General features: G+C 34.6%; 3 protein-coding genes and 1 long non-coding RNA gene across 4 annotated transcripts; 2 read left to right on the plus strand and 2 right to left on the minus strand.

The window, feature by feature from the left end:
- Positions 1–162: 162 nt before the first annotated feature.
- On the minus strand, positions 163–4,663 carry LOC135166443 (large ribosomal subunit protein uL30). Its single transcript, XM_064128662.1, has 6 exons — positions 4,536–4,663; positions 3,998–4,121; positions 3,223–3,398; positions 1,989–2,236; positions 925–1,022; positions 163–333 (listed from the first exon to the last, which is right to left on the minus strand). The coding sequence occupies exons 1-6, from the start codon at positions 4,622–4,624 to the stop codon at positions 223–225; spliced, it is 846 nt and encodes a 281-aa protein (XP_063984732.1). The 5' UTR covers positions 4,625–4,663; the 3' UTR covers positions 163–222.
- A 559-nt stretch (positions 4,664–5,222) lies between these two features.
- LOC135166446 (EEF1A lysine methyltransferase 1) lies at positions 5,223–7,027 on the plus strand. The gene is made up of 4 exons (XM_064128665.1): positions 5,223–5,516; positions 5,607–5,754; positions 6,323–6,532; positions 6,605–7,027. The coding sequence occupies exons 1-4, from the start codon at positions 5,343–5,345 to the stop codon at positions 6,736–6,738; spliced, it is 666 nt and encodes a 221-aa protein (XP_063984735.1). The 5' UTR covers positions 5,223–5,342; the 3' UTR covers positions 6,739–7,027.
- On the minus strand, positions 6,676–13,751 carry LOC135166442 (D-aspartate oxidase). The gene is made up of 6 exons (XM_064128661.1): positions 13,406–13,751; positions 13,194–13,314; positions 12,303–12,448; positions 11,378–11,534; positions 9,426–9,710; positions 6,676–6,872 (listed from the first exon to the last, which is right to left on the minus strand). The coding sequence occupies exons 1-6, from the start codon at positions 13,588–13,590 to the stop codon at positions 6,759–6,761; spliced, it is 1,008 nt and encodes a 335-aa protein (XP_063984731.1). The 5' UTR covers positions 13,591–13,751; the 3' UTR covers positions 6,676–6,758.
- Positions 13,671–14,276, plus strand: LOC135166451 (uncharacterized). The gene is made up of 2 exons (XR_010299685.1): positions 13,671–13,799; positions 13,996–14,276. It is a non-coding gene; the product is annotated as an uncharacterized LOC135166451 (long non-coding RNA).
- Positions 14,277–15,081: the final 805 nt, after the last annotated feature.

Consider the following 15,081-nt stretch of genomic DNA (forward strand, 5'->3'; position numbering starts at 1 on the left):
GAAGCTAGCTAGCCTCATGAACTTGTTCGAGGCACTACAGCTGTAGCTCTTAGATTCGTGATATTATCAACAAGTCTAAATTACTTATTAACTATTTTGAAATCTACTCTTTTACGTACACTGACTTATCAGGTTCTCTGTCCAGGAATAAAAACTACAATGTCCGTATGAAAACGTACTTTTTTTTATTTTTTTGTCAGAAGAGTACAGTTATTTAAGAATCTAAACCATTCGCCTGAGGAGCTCGTTGATCTTGTCCTCACGGTTTCCGAAATCACCACCCTCGACGTAGTGATTGGTCTTCTTGCGCCATCCACCAGTTGGAGTGTTTAGCTAAAACATTGAATATAATATTAATTAACCTCTCGTTTATATTACGGCATTTAATTAAAATGATTTTAATTTCAGGATGTTCAAGGGTTATTTTATAACATTTAACTCTGACAACTAAATTGAGATTTAAAAAGTATATAAATAAAAACTTCGAATAATCGACGTTATAAATATTTGTGTTCATAACTAAAAAATTAAAATTCTTTACACTTTTAAAAGCACTTTTAAAGAATGCATTCAGTTCATATTTATAGACAATGCTTTTAATAGAAGAAACAATGTTTTTTAAAAGGCTTTTTACCATTTAATATCAAAATTCATATTAGCAAAGTTTAGATAATAAAAATGTTAAAGGCAATTGGGACTTGAACAAATTCTAAAATTTCCAAAGAACTTGGGTGTCTTTCATAAATATCAAGACAAGATTAGAATGTTTAAGGCCTTTAAAAAACTGAAACAAATATTCCAGTTAAATAAGTAAAGATCTTGTATTACTCTATGACATAGTAGGAGGTAACGAACTAAACAAATTCCATCACCATGCCTATGTCAAATTTGTCGTAATAAATATTGTAATTCAATAGTTCGTACCTTGAATGGCCAGAGGAAATTGCTGGCGTACTTGAATTTCGATCCAACTGTGAAGATTTCATGAATCAAATCCTCGGTACAGATCAGTCCAGAGCCACCTGAAGATAGAAATTATTTATTATTTTACAGGAAAACCATTTTTAACCGACGAGAATTCATCGGAAGGAGAATATTTTTATGGAAATGTTTGAATCGACAAATTTTTCGAATAATTTCGAACACATTTATTGACAAATTCATTTTGTTTGCGACAAGATGGAAGAGAGAGGATTTAGATGTGTTCATCAACTCTTATGGACTTGTCGATGATTAATTACTACTGAAGCCTGAATCCACGGGTTAAAATTCATCTCCGAAAAATATTTTTTCAGACTTTGAACAGAAAAATAGTACTTTTTTTCGATAGTTTAGAGATAAGAAAACCCTGTTCTGTTCTCCTATTATCAAAAATGATTCTTCGCATCGAAAAGATTGCCTTTGTGGTCCGTAATAGCTATTTCCCGACTCAAACCAACGTTTTCACTGTTCATGGTAATTTAAAAATACCCTTTGAAATAATAAACGCTATTCTGACAATGACTTTGCCATCTTAATATAGTCTACTTGATCACAAATTTCACTGGGTATTACGTCTTATCCTCTTAATCTCTTCGAAATGATTAGCGTAAAATGGAGAACATGTAGCGACAAGTAATGACAGTAATATACCTCGTGAAACACTGGCAGAAGCGCAAATTTATTTCAATGATATTCTACCTGATAAATGGCAAATGATTATTATATATAAAACGTGATAATTTCATGAGATGACGCGAACAAACAGAATGTGATTCTTTCACAAGAATTCTTTCGATGAGCCAACTCTAAAGGTCTATTTGAGCCAGTTCATTACAATTCAGTTGATCCAATAAATCGATTTGGGAAAAAGTAGTTTTTTCGTTTTGCAACTTGCGTTACTAATCTTACCTAGTCCCTTAAAACGAAAATTTTCTCGACTTCGGGCACAATACACGATATGAACAAAAAGCTTATGCGAATAAAAAATCAATTATTATAATAATTACCAAGTTTCTGTTCGATGATAGAATTGCTGGTGATTGGGATACGCTGGCGATTGATCTTGGCGAAACCGCGTTTGTAGATTAATTCGCGGACTGACTTGAGGTTGGGGTAACCCCAGGTAATGTATGGCTCGACGATACGAAGCATGTTAATTGTAGCCTTGTTCAATTTGACGAAGACACCATTGTTGATCTGTTTCAATCTGAACAACTGGAGGACCTTGCGAACCTTGGGAGCCACTTGATTCACACTGTAATAATAAAAATACAATTTTGAGAATAATTGCAATAAACTTTGCTTACTGATAGTAAATTAATAATTGGATCGCTTCTCCTACTGTCTTTGTAAATGATAAATGGAGTTCCTCATATGAAAATGTCTTGTAACATTCTACTGTAAAATCAGTGATTATAATTTATTTGAAAATCTGAAAATCAATGTTGTTAGGAAATAAAAATATCACAGAAAAAATGAGTTATGATATTATCCCTCCTCGGTGATCGTAATTTGTAATGTGGGGAAGAAGAATGAACTTGATTTGCACCTGATGGCGCACCATTGATTTTGAATAAACTTAACTCATTCAGTCGCCTTATATCAAATGAAAACTGTAAATTCACGTTAGTCTATTTAGTTAATTTACCCCAAGATAAAAATATAAAAGCAGTGAAACATTTCTCTTTGAATGATTAAAAGGCTTTTCATAATTTCAAATCCATTATTAGAATTCAATGCTGACTTGTATAAAGGACTTATCTTTTTCAAATCGGAACTGTTGTTCTTCTGGTATGAATCGATTTTCACTTTTTCGATTAAAATAGGAATATTTTTCAATTATTTATTGGAATTTAACTCTAATTTAGGTAGAGATGGATTTATGAGAAGAGGAGTACATGATCCATCCTATAATGATCATGCAACCATCTTGAACGAATCAGCATTTCTTACTCACTAAATATTAATTAAAAAATTTCTAAGTATTAATTATTTCAGATATGTGAATATTTTATAACAAACAAGGATGATACCATAAGTTCGTATTTCTATAATTCTTTCAAAACAGCGCGTTATTATTCTCGTAATGGACATGGAGATATAACACAAGAAAACGAAAACTTGAGCTCCATCGATTCCAAAGTTTCTTTTCGAATCCAAAAAATGCTCCTAATAATCAATTTTCGATTTCTTTCGACGTTTCCTGACTAGTAAGTCAAACAATTATCGACAATTACATACCCTCGAATACGGATGACAAAGGCAAGACGAGCCTCTCCAGGAATGTAGTAGTTACCACGGTTCTTGGCCTGTCTCTTCAATCTGATCTCATCCCTCTCTTTCTGCCTGTACTCTTTCACGTACGACTCAGCACGCTTGAAGATTTCCTTCCTCTTCTTGTAGTGTGCGGCACGTGCCTAAATAAATAATTAAAATCATACAAATTAATATCTCTACTAACAATTTTCCACAATGTCTTTCAAACTACTTATTTTCAAAATAATTCTATAGGGACCCGCAATTGAACTGTAATCCCGAACTAATAACAATGAAAAATTAATCTCTATAGATTTCTGGAACAAATTCTTAACGACTTCAAACCAATCAAATTAGTAGAGACGACGGAAAAAATAACTAATTACGCGTCAAGTGGTGGCCATATCTGTTGGATAGCGTCGGTCGCTGCTGTTTATTCAACATCGGATTACTAAAAAAACATTTCGGGAATAATTATGTCATAAGATGAAAGATTTGAGTTTAAAAGGCCCCATCACTGCTGTTTGGTCTACCTCGGGTGTCAGGGGCATTCACTTCATCTCTTATCTCTTAAACTTTGCTGAGAAGTTAAATAAAAATTGTTTCAATAGTTGGAGACCCTACTAGACCCTATCTTCAGTAATCGAGAGTTAATTTTAATAACAACGCATTTTTTAACAATATACAACAAAGCTAACTTGTTCGAAATTTATTCAATTTTGCAATGTTTAAAATTGTAAGAAAACTATTTAAGTCTTACCTTGATTGAGACTTGAAGACGGGCAGTTTTGGCTGCCTCACGTCGTTTCCTCCTCTTGAGGACAGCCTCGGGCACCGCCGGGAGCTTCTTCGACGGCTCAGCCTTTTTCTCGACCTTTTTCTTTCTAAAAACAATGAATACGATATTGATAACCCATTACTTGTTACGGAGTCATACCACAGCATGTTTTTTATAGGTTAGAATCTCAAAATGCATCGATAATACGTGAAAAACATAAACAAATTAGCGAAAACTGTTCTAATTATTCTGATTCGTACATTAAATAGAGAATAAAAATTGTTAGGTCTGAATAATTGTTATTAGAGATTTTATTAATTATTCTTGGAGTAGTGGTTGGTCCAATGAATGTTATTTTCAAAAGGCTTTTGATTTAATGATATTGTGTGTAAACCGAAAAATACACTTGCAAATATCCTCCTCAGTTCATTAACAACCTTTTCACAGTGACACATATCAATTTTATAATTGTTTAACCGCGATGTTTTGAGATTCTGTGGTGATAAACGAATTTACTCACGCGTCCGCCATTCTTGCGTCTCGGTAAAGAAGGACCGAGCTGTCACGAAACCAACTTCCAGACACGATTGGCTTTGGGCGGGTTCTCATGAAATCGTCAGTAGCGATCGACTTAAGCTCCGGAAATTCGGCAACGGAATGAAATAAATAAATTGTTATAATGATGTATATCGTTTGTAAACTGTTTGGACATGAAAAGTAGTTGAAACTGATGGTTTATAAGTGCACCAGCAATTTGTTATGAATTTTTTATAAAATCTAAAAGTGTGGTGGAGCTTTTCAAAAATTGATAGACCTTTCGCGAAGGGCTTAATTGATGCAGAATCGTTCGCAAGCTACTGGATACTAAAATGATTGAATTCTTGCATTGTTTTTTTTTTTTAATAAATATCTAATAAAGTTCTGAATAAAGAATGGTATTAAGGCGGGAACAGAAGATTAAGTCTTCAAAATCGAGGGGGCGTAGTCATATCAGACGGGAAAATTTAAAATATGTAACCGTTGTAACTATTGGAAACAGTTGTAACTATTGGAAATATGGAAAGCAGATTTGTCGATTATGCAGACATGTCGATTATAAAATAGAATTAAATTTCTATAGAAATATAGAAATTATCGATATGAGATTTTTCAAACGTCGCGGTCGCAACGGCGGCCATATTGCTGATTCTCATGAGACTGCGTCGTTTGTGCGCCGCCATGACACTGCTCCAGCATGCTGTTCGCCATGCGGGTCTCCACTGTCTCCAGTTGATGCTTTTTCTTGACGAGTCAAGGAGGATTGATTTAAACAACCACATGATAAAACATGACTGACAGTGATGATGAAGTCCCCCAATTGAGTGCTGCTACCCTTGCAGCCCTTCAAGAGTATTACACAGAATGTCAAGAAAGAGACGACCAAATACACCAGATAATGAATGATGATCACATAAACCTGAGACAAGACGAAACTGACAATGTTATCTTCGGCGAGGATTGGGTATGGCATTCGATCAACAATAACAACATTTGACTCACAAATCAGTACCCACTGATCGGTAATTCATGAAGAACTTTGTGACATTTTCAGCAACTGAGTCAATTTTGGTACGACGATGAGACTGTTGATGCTTTAGTAAAGGGGGCCATAGAAGCCACAGAGGTTGATGGAAAAATAGGGCTTATATCGTGCCCGACATTATATAAATCATTAAAGAGACAGGCTGGAGATAGAACGGGTAATTAGAACAATATTTCACTGATATTGAGAATGCATCATGTTTGACATGTATCAATAAACAATTATCTATATTAATTTCTGATGAGATCCATATCTGGGGATGCAAACTCATCGATCAGTTTATTCCATTGTAAATAGTTTTGTTCGTTGGAATTTATATTGAAATAATTTCTGTCTTAACGTAATTTTATCGCCAGTTTTCTTCTTGTTTTAAAGTGGTGTAAGCCATAATTTTGAGTTATTTATACTGTCAACATTTTCAGTTTCAATACATTAAATTTTTGTTGGTACATTAGGACTCTAAATTTGGAGTTTGCATTTTTTCAGATATTTACATATTTTTTCGATATATATATGTATATATATATATATATATATATCGAAAAAACTTAATTCACTCGGTGATTTTATATCAAATAAAGACTTCAACTCCTCACCAGTAGACTTAGTTGACTCGAAAACTATCGGAAATTGTTATCCCAATTTTCTCCGTTACATCTCCTACGAATATTGATTTATTAAAATATCTTCATGACCTGTCTAAATGATTTTTCGGTTTATTTCAGTCACATTATTCGAATACGATACGAGATTCTCAATATTTGGAAAAGATTTTGTTCGATACGACTACAAATCACCGTTGAATCTCCCTCGAGATATGTCGAGTATGTACGACCTCATAATTGCAGACCCTCCATTTTTGTCTGAAGAATGTTTAACGAAGACCGCAGTAACCATGAAATTTTTAACAAAGAGAAATCTCGTACTCTGCACAGGTAAATTTCCGTTATTTACTCGCTTCGTATTTGGCATAAAAACCTTTTTGGTAAATTGATGATTGATTCCAGGTGCTGTCATGGAGGATTTAGCTGAAAGACTTCTAGACCTAAAGAAATGTAAATTTGAACCACACCACAAAAACAATTTAGCCAATGAATTTTATTGTTATTCCAATTTTAATTTTGATAAACTGTTGCAATGATTGCGTTGAAGTAATTGTAGTTAGAGTTTTGAGGATGTGTTCAGGTGAGCATCTCGGGCAAGTTTTATGGCATATTTGGCTGTGCCAGGTGCTGTACAGATGCCATAACCACCGTGACCGTAGTTATGGACGACCTGAAATGAAAGATTTTCATTTAATGTTGAAAATAATCGTTAGCCACAGGCCATAAAAAGCTTTTTTACACTGAGAAAAAAATATCGTAGAATCTACGGTACATATTTATTGAATATATGTTCTCTCGTATGAAAATAGAATTCCATTATTTCAATATTTTCAATCATCATTTTATCAGTGCGTTCTCTATAAAACGTAGATAATGACATATTCGTTTAAAAATGAGTCATTATTCCATTGGAAATATCTTATTGCATGCGATTCCGTTGTCTGTCTCCTACAATAAGTTTTCAGATGAACGGAATGCGATACATTCAAATAATTATTTAAACGTAATGAAATATTCAGAGAATACAAAAGAATATACGATAGATTTGAACTCCTATGTGATCGAATAATGGAGTTATTTAGTCTTTAGAACAATGATTGAAGTGTACAGTTTAATCACACAATCTGAGTGTTTGAATTAATAAATAATCAGTCCGTTTTACTACATTTTTTTCTCAGTGTACTGTATCGTCGAGTAGCTTGGGGGTCAAGTTTTGTTAACCTTAGATTGTTCATCCCCTGCGATTTGGTGACTTGGTCACTTCTGCGGAGATATCCCGTGTATGACATTTCAACAAAAAATATCGCTGAACTCAGTTTAACTCACTTTTATTAAGAAAGATAATTCCCCTCAAAAGTAATTTTTTTCCTTTAATAATGTTGGAAAACTATCGAACATAGTTTTCTGAACCCACTGTAATTTTCTGAATACTTTAACTGCAAAGTCAGTTTGTCTTCAAATTTTTCTAGGCAGTCAATTTATAACAATTTGGAGGATACAGTGAACAATCTCGAGTTGAACATATCTCAGTATCTTTTACAATTCGGTACAAAGCGGCTGGTAGATTTGAATATTGTCAATCGATTATACATATTCAGCGTCATTCAAATGACATTATGTATAGAATTATTGTTCATTTGATTTCATTAAATGGGTCTTTAATGAAAGTTCTGATTTTAGATCACAAAATTAGAAAATTGCTCGACTGAAGAACAAACAGTTTAAGTATTTGGATAATTTTTACTGTTTAATTTTTTTGATAACAAATGGCTGGAAGGGGAAAGACTGTATGAGGAGGTCAATTGACGAATGATAATGAAGAGTTCGCGGTTCGTGGTGGGGTTTAACACGTAGAAATCGCAGAAATGGGAATTTTATAAGCTGAAATATCTTTTCTAATTTTATCACTCAAGGAATATTCAATTGAAATTAAAATCACTCGAAAATTAATTTCCGCTTAGGATATTACATGTTAATTGGATGATAATTTTTTTATGATTATAATCTCTACAGCGGAGAAAGTCATTCGATGAACTGATGATCTATAAAAATGCCATTTTAATTATCATTTTCACTGAAAATCTGATTTTTCATATGTGATTGAATTCGTTTTCTGAACTTGGAGCAGGAAAATGGTACTTTTCTCGGTAGTTTAGAAGTGAGGAAACGATGTTCTACTGTCCCGTCATGAAAAACAACTCTTCGTCTAGAAAAGTCTATTATCATGGTCGGTGATAGATATTTCCCGACTCACAACAATGTTTTCACTGTTCCTGGTCATTTTAAAATACGCTTTGAAATTAAAAATAATATTCTAATGATCACTCCGCCATAAAGTCTACTTCTCCATAAATTTTATGGTGTAATAAATATGTGATGTTTAATTAATGGCCCATTGGAGATTAATGGAGGACGTTAAAAATGAGGGACGAATATATTACTCAATTTATAGTGAGTAATAACAGTGATTATTTTGCGAAATACTGGGAGAAGCACAGATTTATTTCAACGAGACTCTATCTGACAAGTCGCAAGTGACATGTATAAATTATAATGATAATTATAATGACTTGATGAGCCAACTCGAATTGTCTATTTCGGCGACTCTATTACAATTCAGTTGATCCAATAAATCAACTTGGGAAAAACTTTTTTCTCCTTTTGCAACTTGAGCACAAAATTTTGTGATATCTCTGCGATTATGCGATAAGCATCGTATTAAACAAAAACCGCCCCACGTCCGGAAAAATAGTATGTGATCCCCACCAATCAATTACTGTCCGAAAAACGATGGGCCAGCAATCGACGCACTGGTAATCGCACGTCGTCCGATAAAGCTGCACTTTTCTCACCTCGCCGCACAATACACTATTTATAATGAGTTTCCAGATTAAATGAAGGGTGATATGAACCTTCTAACACTGTCCCTTAAAACTAATCGTTTTCAAATTCAGTAGCGAAGTGGTAGAACGCAATAAGTGACTTTTACTGTTGATTAGTTCTTGATGAATATCTCGAAATCTAGAGAAGATGGCAAAATTTTCATTATAAACATTTTTGTGGAGCGAATTGGGTACAACAATAAATGTTATTTCGAACTCCTACATTCGAAGTTATTACTGAAAAACTATATTCAGAGATAAGTCAACCTGTCTAATTTTACCACTTGGCCTATGAATTCATAATCTAGAAATTTATCATCATATCTGATCATCCAACGTACAGTAGCAGATTTCAGTCCATTTGAAATTTTCTCGACTTCTACTCTCACCCCTCCGTCTCTGTGTGGCCGAAGTCCCACAACACTCTCGATCACTTCTGCATTTTTGAGTGACGGCAGGAGATTAGTGCACCTCTCATGAATGGCCCTGGTTTCATGGCTACATGGGGACATCCTTGTGGAGTCAAAATTCCTGGTTCCACCCAGAGTGCAGGATCCATCTATCCCGGGGATGATGTACGTATCCAAGTTACCGTAGAAGAACGTCTTCAACCATGGAGCTTTTACCTAGATATTTTAACATAATGATTCTCCAGTTATTATTACTCTGCCAAAATTTATTGGATTTTAGGTACTCCACGTCAGATGAGTCAACAACTGACACGCAGTCCCTGAGGAATGACGAGATAACGAGATGGAATTGTGTACCCAGCCAAATGCTACCACTGCTCAATTGATCGATTGATAGCCCATTCAAAATATCCCTGATTTTGCAATTTTTACCTACGGGTCTGCTAATTAATCAAATGCTTTTATTTTAGTATTATCAGGTGTGTGAATAAGTCCTTCCCGTTTTTTGTAAGAGATGCCGCCACCAATACTGTGCGAGTATTCAATGGTTACATATGTCATAATCAAAGCTTATTCATCTGTCAACAATTCCACACTAACACATTAGTTGAAATTTTTTCGCATCATAAATTTTTGATATCGTGAAAATGTCGAAATTTGAGCCGAGTCGACGTCATTTGCGGGAAGTTTCACTTTATTGGTTCAATTTGAAGAAATCTGCTGCCGAGGCGCATCGATTGCTTCAGGAAGATTATGGAGAAGATTGTGTCGATGATTCAAGTGTTCGCGGATGGTTTCGACGCTTCAAAAGTGGTGATTTCGACGTGGAAGACAAGGAGCCTTCCGGGCGGCCGCAAATCTTTGAAGATCAAGAATTGGCGACTTTGCTTGATGAAGATTCGTGTCAAACGCAAGAAGACGATGGCCAATACTTTCAATAATTCATTTGTAACCATTTTTTCACAATAAAGGCTCAAAATTTGAAAAAAACGGGAAAGACTTATTCACACACCTGATACTAAGAGTTCTCAAAGACGAAAATGGTTCGTGCATGTCGGTGAGGGTGCGAGCAGATCCAAAAACCACCCCAAAATGATTATTTCAAGATTATCTTTAAAACTGTGAGAAATATACGGCACTAAAATTGTGAAATGAGATAACGCGTTGGTGAAAACAATATTTAATTAGAGAGATATTTGAGAACCTTTAATCAAATATTTTTGTTTGTTCCATTAATGTAGTTTCTATTGACTTTATAATGTTGCAGAGGAAAAGATAAATGAATTAATTTTACTAGAAAATAATTATAATGAGACACTTTTGCAAATTATAAAAATCGTTTTACTACGTGAGGTAATCTTGTTCATACGGTGACTTTTTGATTTATTATTTTCCGTTCCGACTAACTATAATTTAGAATACATGGAGACAAAAAAAATGTTATTTCAAGATATCCATTTACTTCCGAGAAGTATTTATTTTTAAAAAATGCTATTTCTCCGGTCTAATCACTGCTAACGGGGAGTGAGTTAGGTTTAAATGATGATAATCATATTACTCTAGAGGATGAGTATTTTGTATGTGATATTGAATAAACTTCATTAATAATTATTTAGTTGCTCTAAATTTTTGATTTTCTTGAGAGAAGAATTTCGATGAATTAGTTAATGCTCATAATTGCTGCAGGATTTCACTCAAATTTATAATTAACAGAATCATATGCTAGAGCAATATAATTGAGCAATTAAAACCTGATCAGAATTCGAATTCGAATTATCAAACAATCGAAATTAATATTTAAAGTTACCAATGGAGTCAATAGTAGATAATCATTTGGTGTGGAATACATTATTTATTAGACTGTGAAAAAAAGATGATGTGACCTTCAGTACTTGTCCTCTCAACGGAATCATTCGTCTATCTCCACAGAGTTCTCCAGCTCCTAGTCCCGCGCAGTTCATTATGACATCATAATCGTCAATTAATTCATTCAAGTTGTACAACTTTCGTTTGTAAAATTTTGTTCCTGTCTGTTCGAGTCTAAAAAACGTGACAATTAGCTTCATTGGATATAAAAAGTCCAGTATTCAGGCTGTGAAATATTCACTGAGAGGTCAAAGTTCATAGACAGTAGTTTGTGAGTACAAAATGTAGGAAATTTTAACAATTGTTCGGCCACAGATAGTATACCACATGAAATAATAACTATTTATATTTTTAGTAATTCTTGAGTGATAGATTTTCAAATTTTACTAGAGCCGCCCAAGATCGGCAAAAACATTATTTTTATCAACATTTCATTGAAAATATATGAGTTATCCCATGTCAAATCGAACCATCGTTGATCCTGACCTCTTCAAAAATTAATGACAATTTTTTTAATGATAATGTGTGTGTGAACTCTCTCTCCTGAATTGTTCCACATTTTTTTAATGATCCATTACAGAGATATGATTTTTTTTTCAACTTAATTCAATTCTTTTCTTGTTTTTCTAACACCACTACTGTTTTATTCCATCGATTTCAATAAATAAACGAAGAAAATCTTCGTCTTTCCACGACCTATCGGTATATACATATGTATATATATATATATATGTATGTATATGTATATGTATATGTATATGTATACGACCTATAGCCGTATATCCGATATCAAGTTCGATTGAAAAAATAGCCAATTCATAAATACGTTCACCAGTCAAAATTTAATGACTTTCAGCATCTCCTTTGCGGAGATGCTTTTGTGAGTTCGGATGTATCATTATTACATTGTATTATTTACATTTAGCATCATTGCATTCTTACTGTCTTTTTGCCCATGGAAGGTACCATTTGCACTGGGTGATTATTGTTGTGAAATACACGCCATATTTCCAATCACCGCCGGGTAATTTCAGCTCTTCCTCGGTGACACGGCGATAGCTCGGAACCACCGATTCCATCCACGGATTCTGCTTGATTAATACAAGTTAAATAACCCGGTAAAGGAGGGGTAAAATGGGTTTAATCGATTTTCACCATTTACGAGTTTTCAATGAATTCCTTAAAATCGAAGACCGATAGCACAATAGTTTTCTGTTGCCTTTTATAGTTCCGTTCTCTTTAGGTGTTTATTACACGGAGAGAAAAATCAGTGAATTTTTATAATGTTATTCCGGTAAAAATTACTGTGCTGCATTACAATCTAGGTGCAAACTGCAGACCAGATAAAAATTGCTATGCTGTCTAGTAAAATGTTTTTTTCGGCTTCGGAAAATTTCTATATCGACCTCGTAAAATTCAAAGTCTAATTGCGAACGAGAAGATGGACACCAAATGGCTGATGCAAGAGGTCCCATGACGGGTCCAACGTCGGCAATAATCGGATATAGTCGGTGCTTATCGTTAATCAATCACAATGAGTTAAAGAAAGAATCCTGTGCAGCACAGTAAATAATGAAGGAAGGTACAATAAAATAAACTGATCGAAATCGGAATGTTTAAGGGATTTCTATCAATTTTTTATTTAAACGCAAATAAAAAATGATGGGCCTTCAAATTTTATGGTGGTGTTTCGTAAATTTCAGGAAGCCACATATCATTAATTACAAAATTTATGGTATTGATAGGAATTTTGGCTTCATTTGACATCATCTTAGAATGATAAAAATATCGCATTCCATATGTTCGTGAATTATTAAAAAATATTATACTGACCCTGACAGGAGTCGGTCCCTCAGAAAACATATATCCAGATATTTCAACAACTCCGGCTCTTGCCGCCTCTCGACTTTTTCGAATTTCATCGTAGAACTCATAAGAATCGTTCATCCAATTTCTTCGTTCAGCGGAAAAAACAAATCCCGTGATAAATCGTATATCTGAATGACTAGGGACCTGGCAGATTAGAGCAACGATAAATACCGCACCTGGTTATCTCTTCGCTCGGTCCCGAGAACGACTTTCCAACTGAAAATAATCCAGCTCCCACATAACTCACGATATCCTCGTACTTTTCACCATAAACTTCGATATTTGAATTTCTCAATTCTGATTTTAACTGGAGAGCAGTTGTTATGCCAACAACTCCACCACCGACAATTGCTACTCTCATTGCTATGGCACGACTCGGGAGAGGGACGACAAACGACTGATAAAAATGAGCAATGAGCTGCTCAAAAAAATCATCCGTCACGATGGCAGTTGATAAATAAATCCAAGTTAGCGGCTTTTATATTTATCGGTGTGTATATACTTCTGAGTGGTGTGGTTGCTTCTGGATGAAATCCTATCTCTGAAACCCTAATTAAGCGAATAAATTAGGTTAGTCACTTGAAATATCTGTCAACTTCATGGGTAAGATAAATACTCGTCACTGCTTTTGGCGATTTGCTTGTCAGTGGCTTTCATGTTGTATGGGGCATTGACCATATTTAAATGAGATTCCAGTTGTTCCTTGGCATAAGTCTTCTCTAACTCGGTAGTAGCTGATTTCAGTTGAATCTGCAATTGATCGCAGGTTCTGCACGTGACAGTTTTCGGTTTCTTGAATGATAAGCCCAGCGCCTTGATCTCTTGTTCATATGACCATCTCGAAACGGCTTGATCAGGATATGCTTCCTTATACAGTTTAAACATCTGAGTCCGGGCCAAGTGAGACGGTAGAAATTTCTTGGAGGTTCTGCTGCGAGAATAGTGCGACTCATAAGCCGGGAAACTCAGTATGTGATTTCTAACTACTGTCCCGGAATCCCCAACGAATTATTGTTGATTTGTTTAAATAAATTGTCAAGTGCTGGATGTGAATGAGGTCTGTTTCGAGCGGCTTGTTTTCAGAGGCAAGCACGCAACGAACTACGCCAAGGATCCCTTTAAGTTGATTTCAAACAATGCAACAAGTCGTGTAAAAATAGTAAGATAAGTCAACTTATACTTTCCCCGCAACTCAACCTCCGAGGATATGTCAACTTATCTTCATTTGCGCTGTCATAATGTCACTTATCCTCCTCATTTTTGTTCGATACTGGGACCAAAAATTAATTTTCAGCTAAATCCTTTTGTGAGGACCTCCGGAACAATGTTATGCTTCAATTTAAACAAAAAAAAACATTTTCAAAAAAAAATGCACTTATCCTAGTTTACCACTTCACGACAGAATTGAAGATGTCATATAGACTGTTATTACACTAATTCGTCACGTACATGATAAAATATCAGTGCTAGAAATTCAGCTGCGCTGCTACTTGTGGAATGCGACAACAAAGCACTGAAAATGGCAGCTTTTCAGGGACATCCCATTGCACGATTTATTTTGGTGGTATTTCAGCATGTTGTTCCAAATAAGAATCAAAATATTTGGAATATTATTGAAGTAACTTTACCCTCAGGTCGCCCTTTAATCAAGCAGATACGCTGCTTTCACATTCCCTCCTGATAAACAAATAAAACTTGTTTCTCAAACAGTGGATTATCCTCTACGAAGAGTCAAAAAATTCCTTATTTTCCTTACGTCTAATCACCAAATTCCTTATTTTCTTTACGTCTAATCACCAAAAATTCGGATTTTAATCTCTGGCTACAACAGAATTATTGATTTACCCTTAAA

The sequence above is a fragment of the Diachasmimorpha longicaudata genome, chromosome 10 (genome assembly GCF_034640455.1).
Source record: "Diachasmimorpha longicaudata isolate KC_UGA_2023 chromosome 10, iyDiaLong2, whole genome shotgun sequence".
Taxonomy (NCBI): domain Eukaryota; kingdom Metazoa; phylum Arthropoda; class Insecta; order Hymenoptera; family Braconidae; genus Diachasmimorpha; species Diachasmimorpha longicaudata.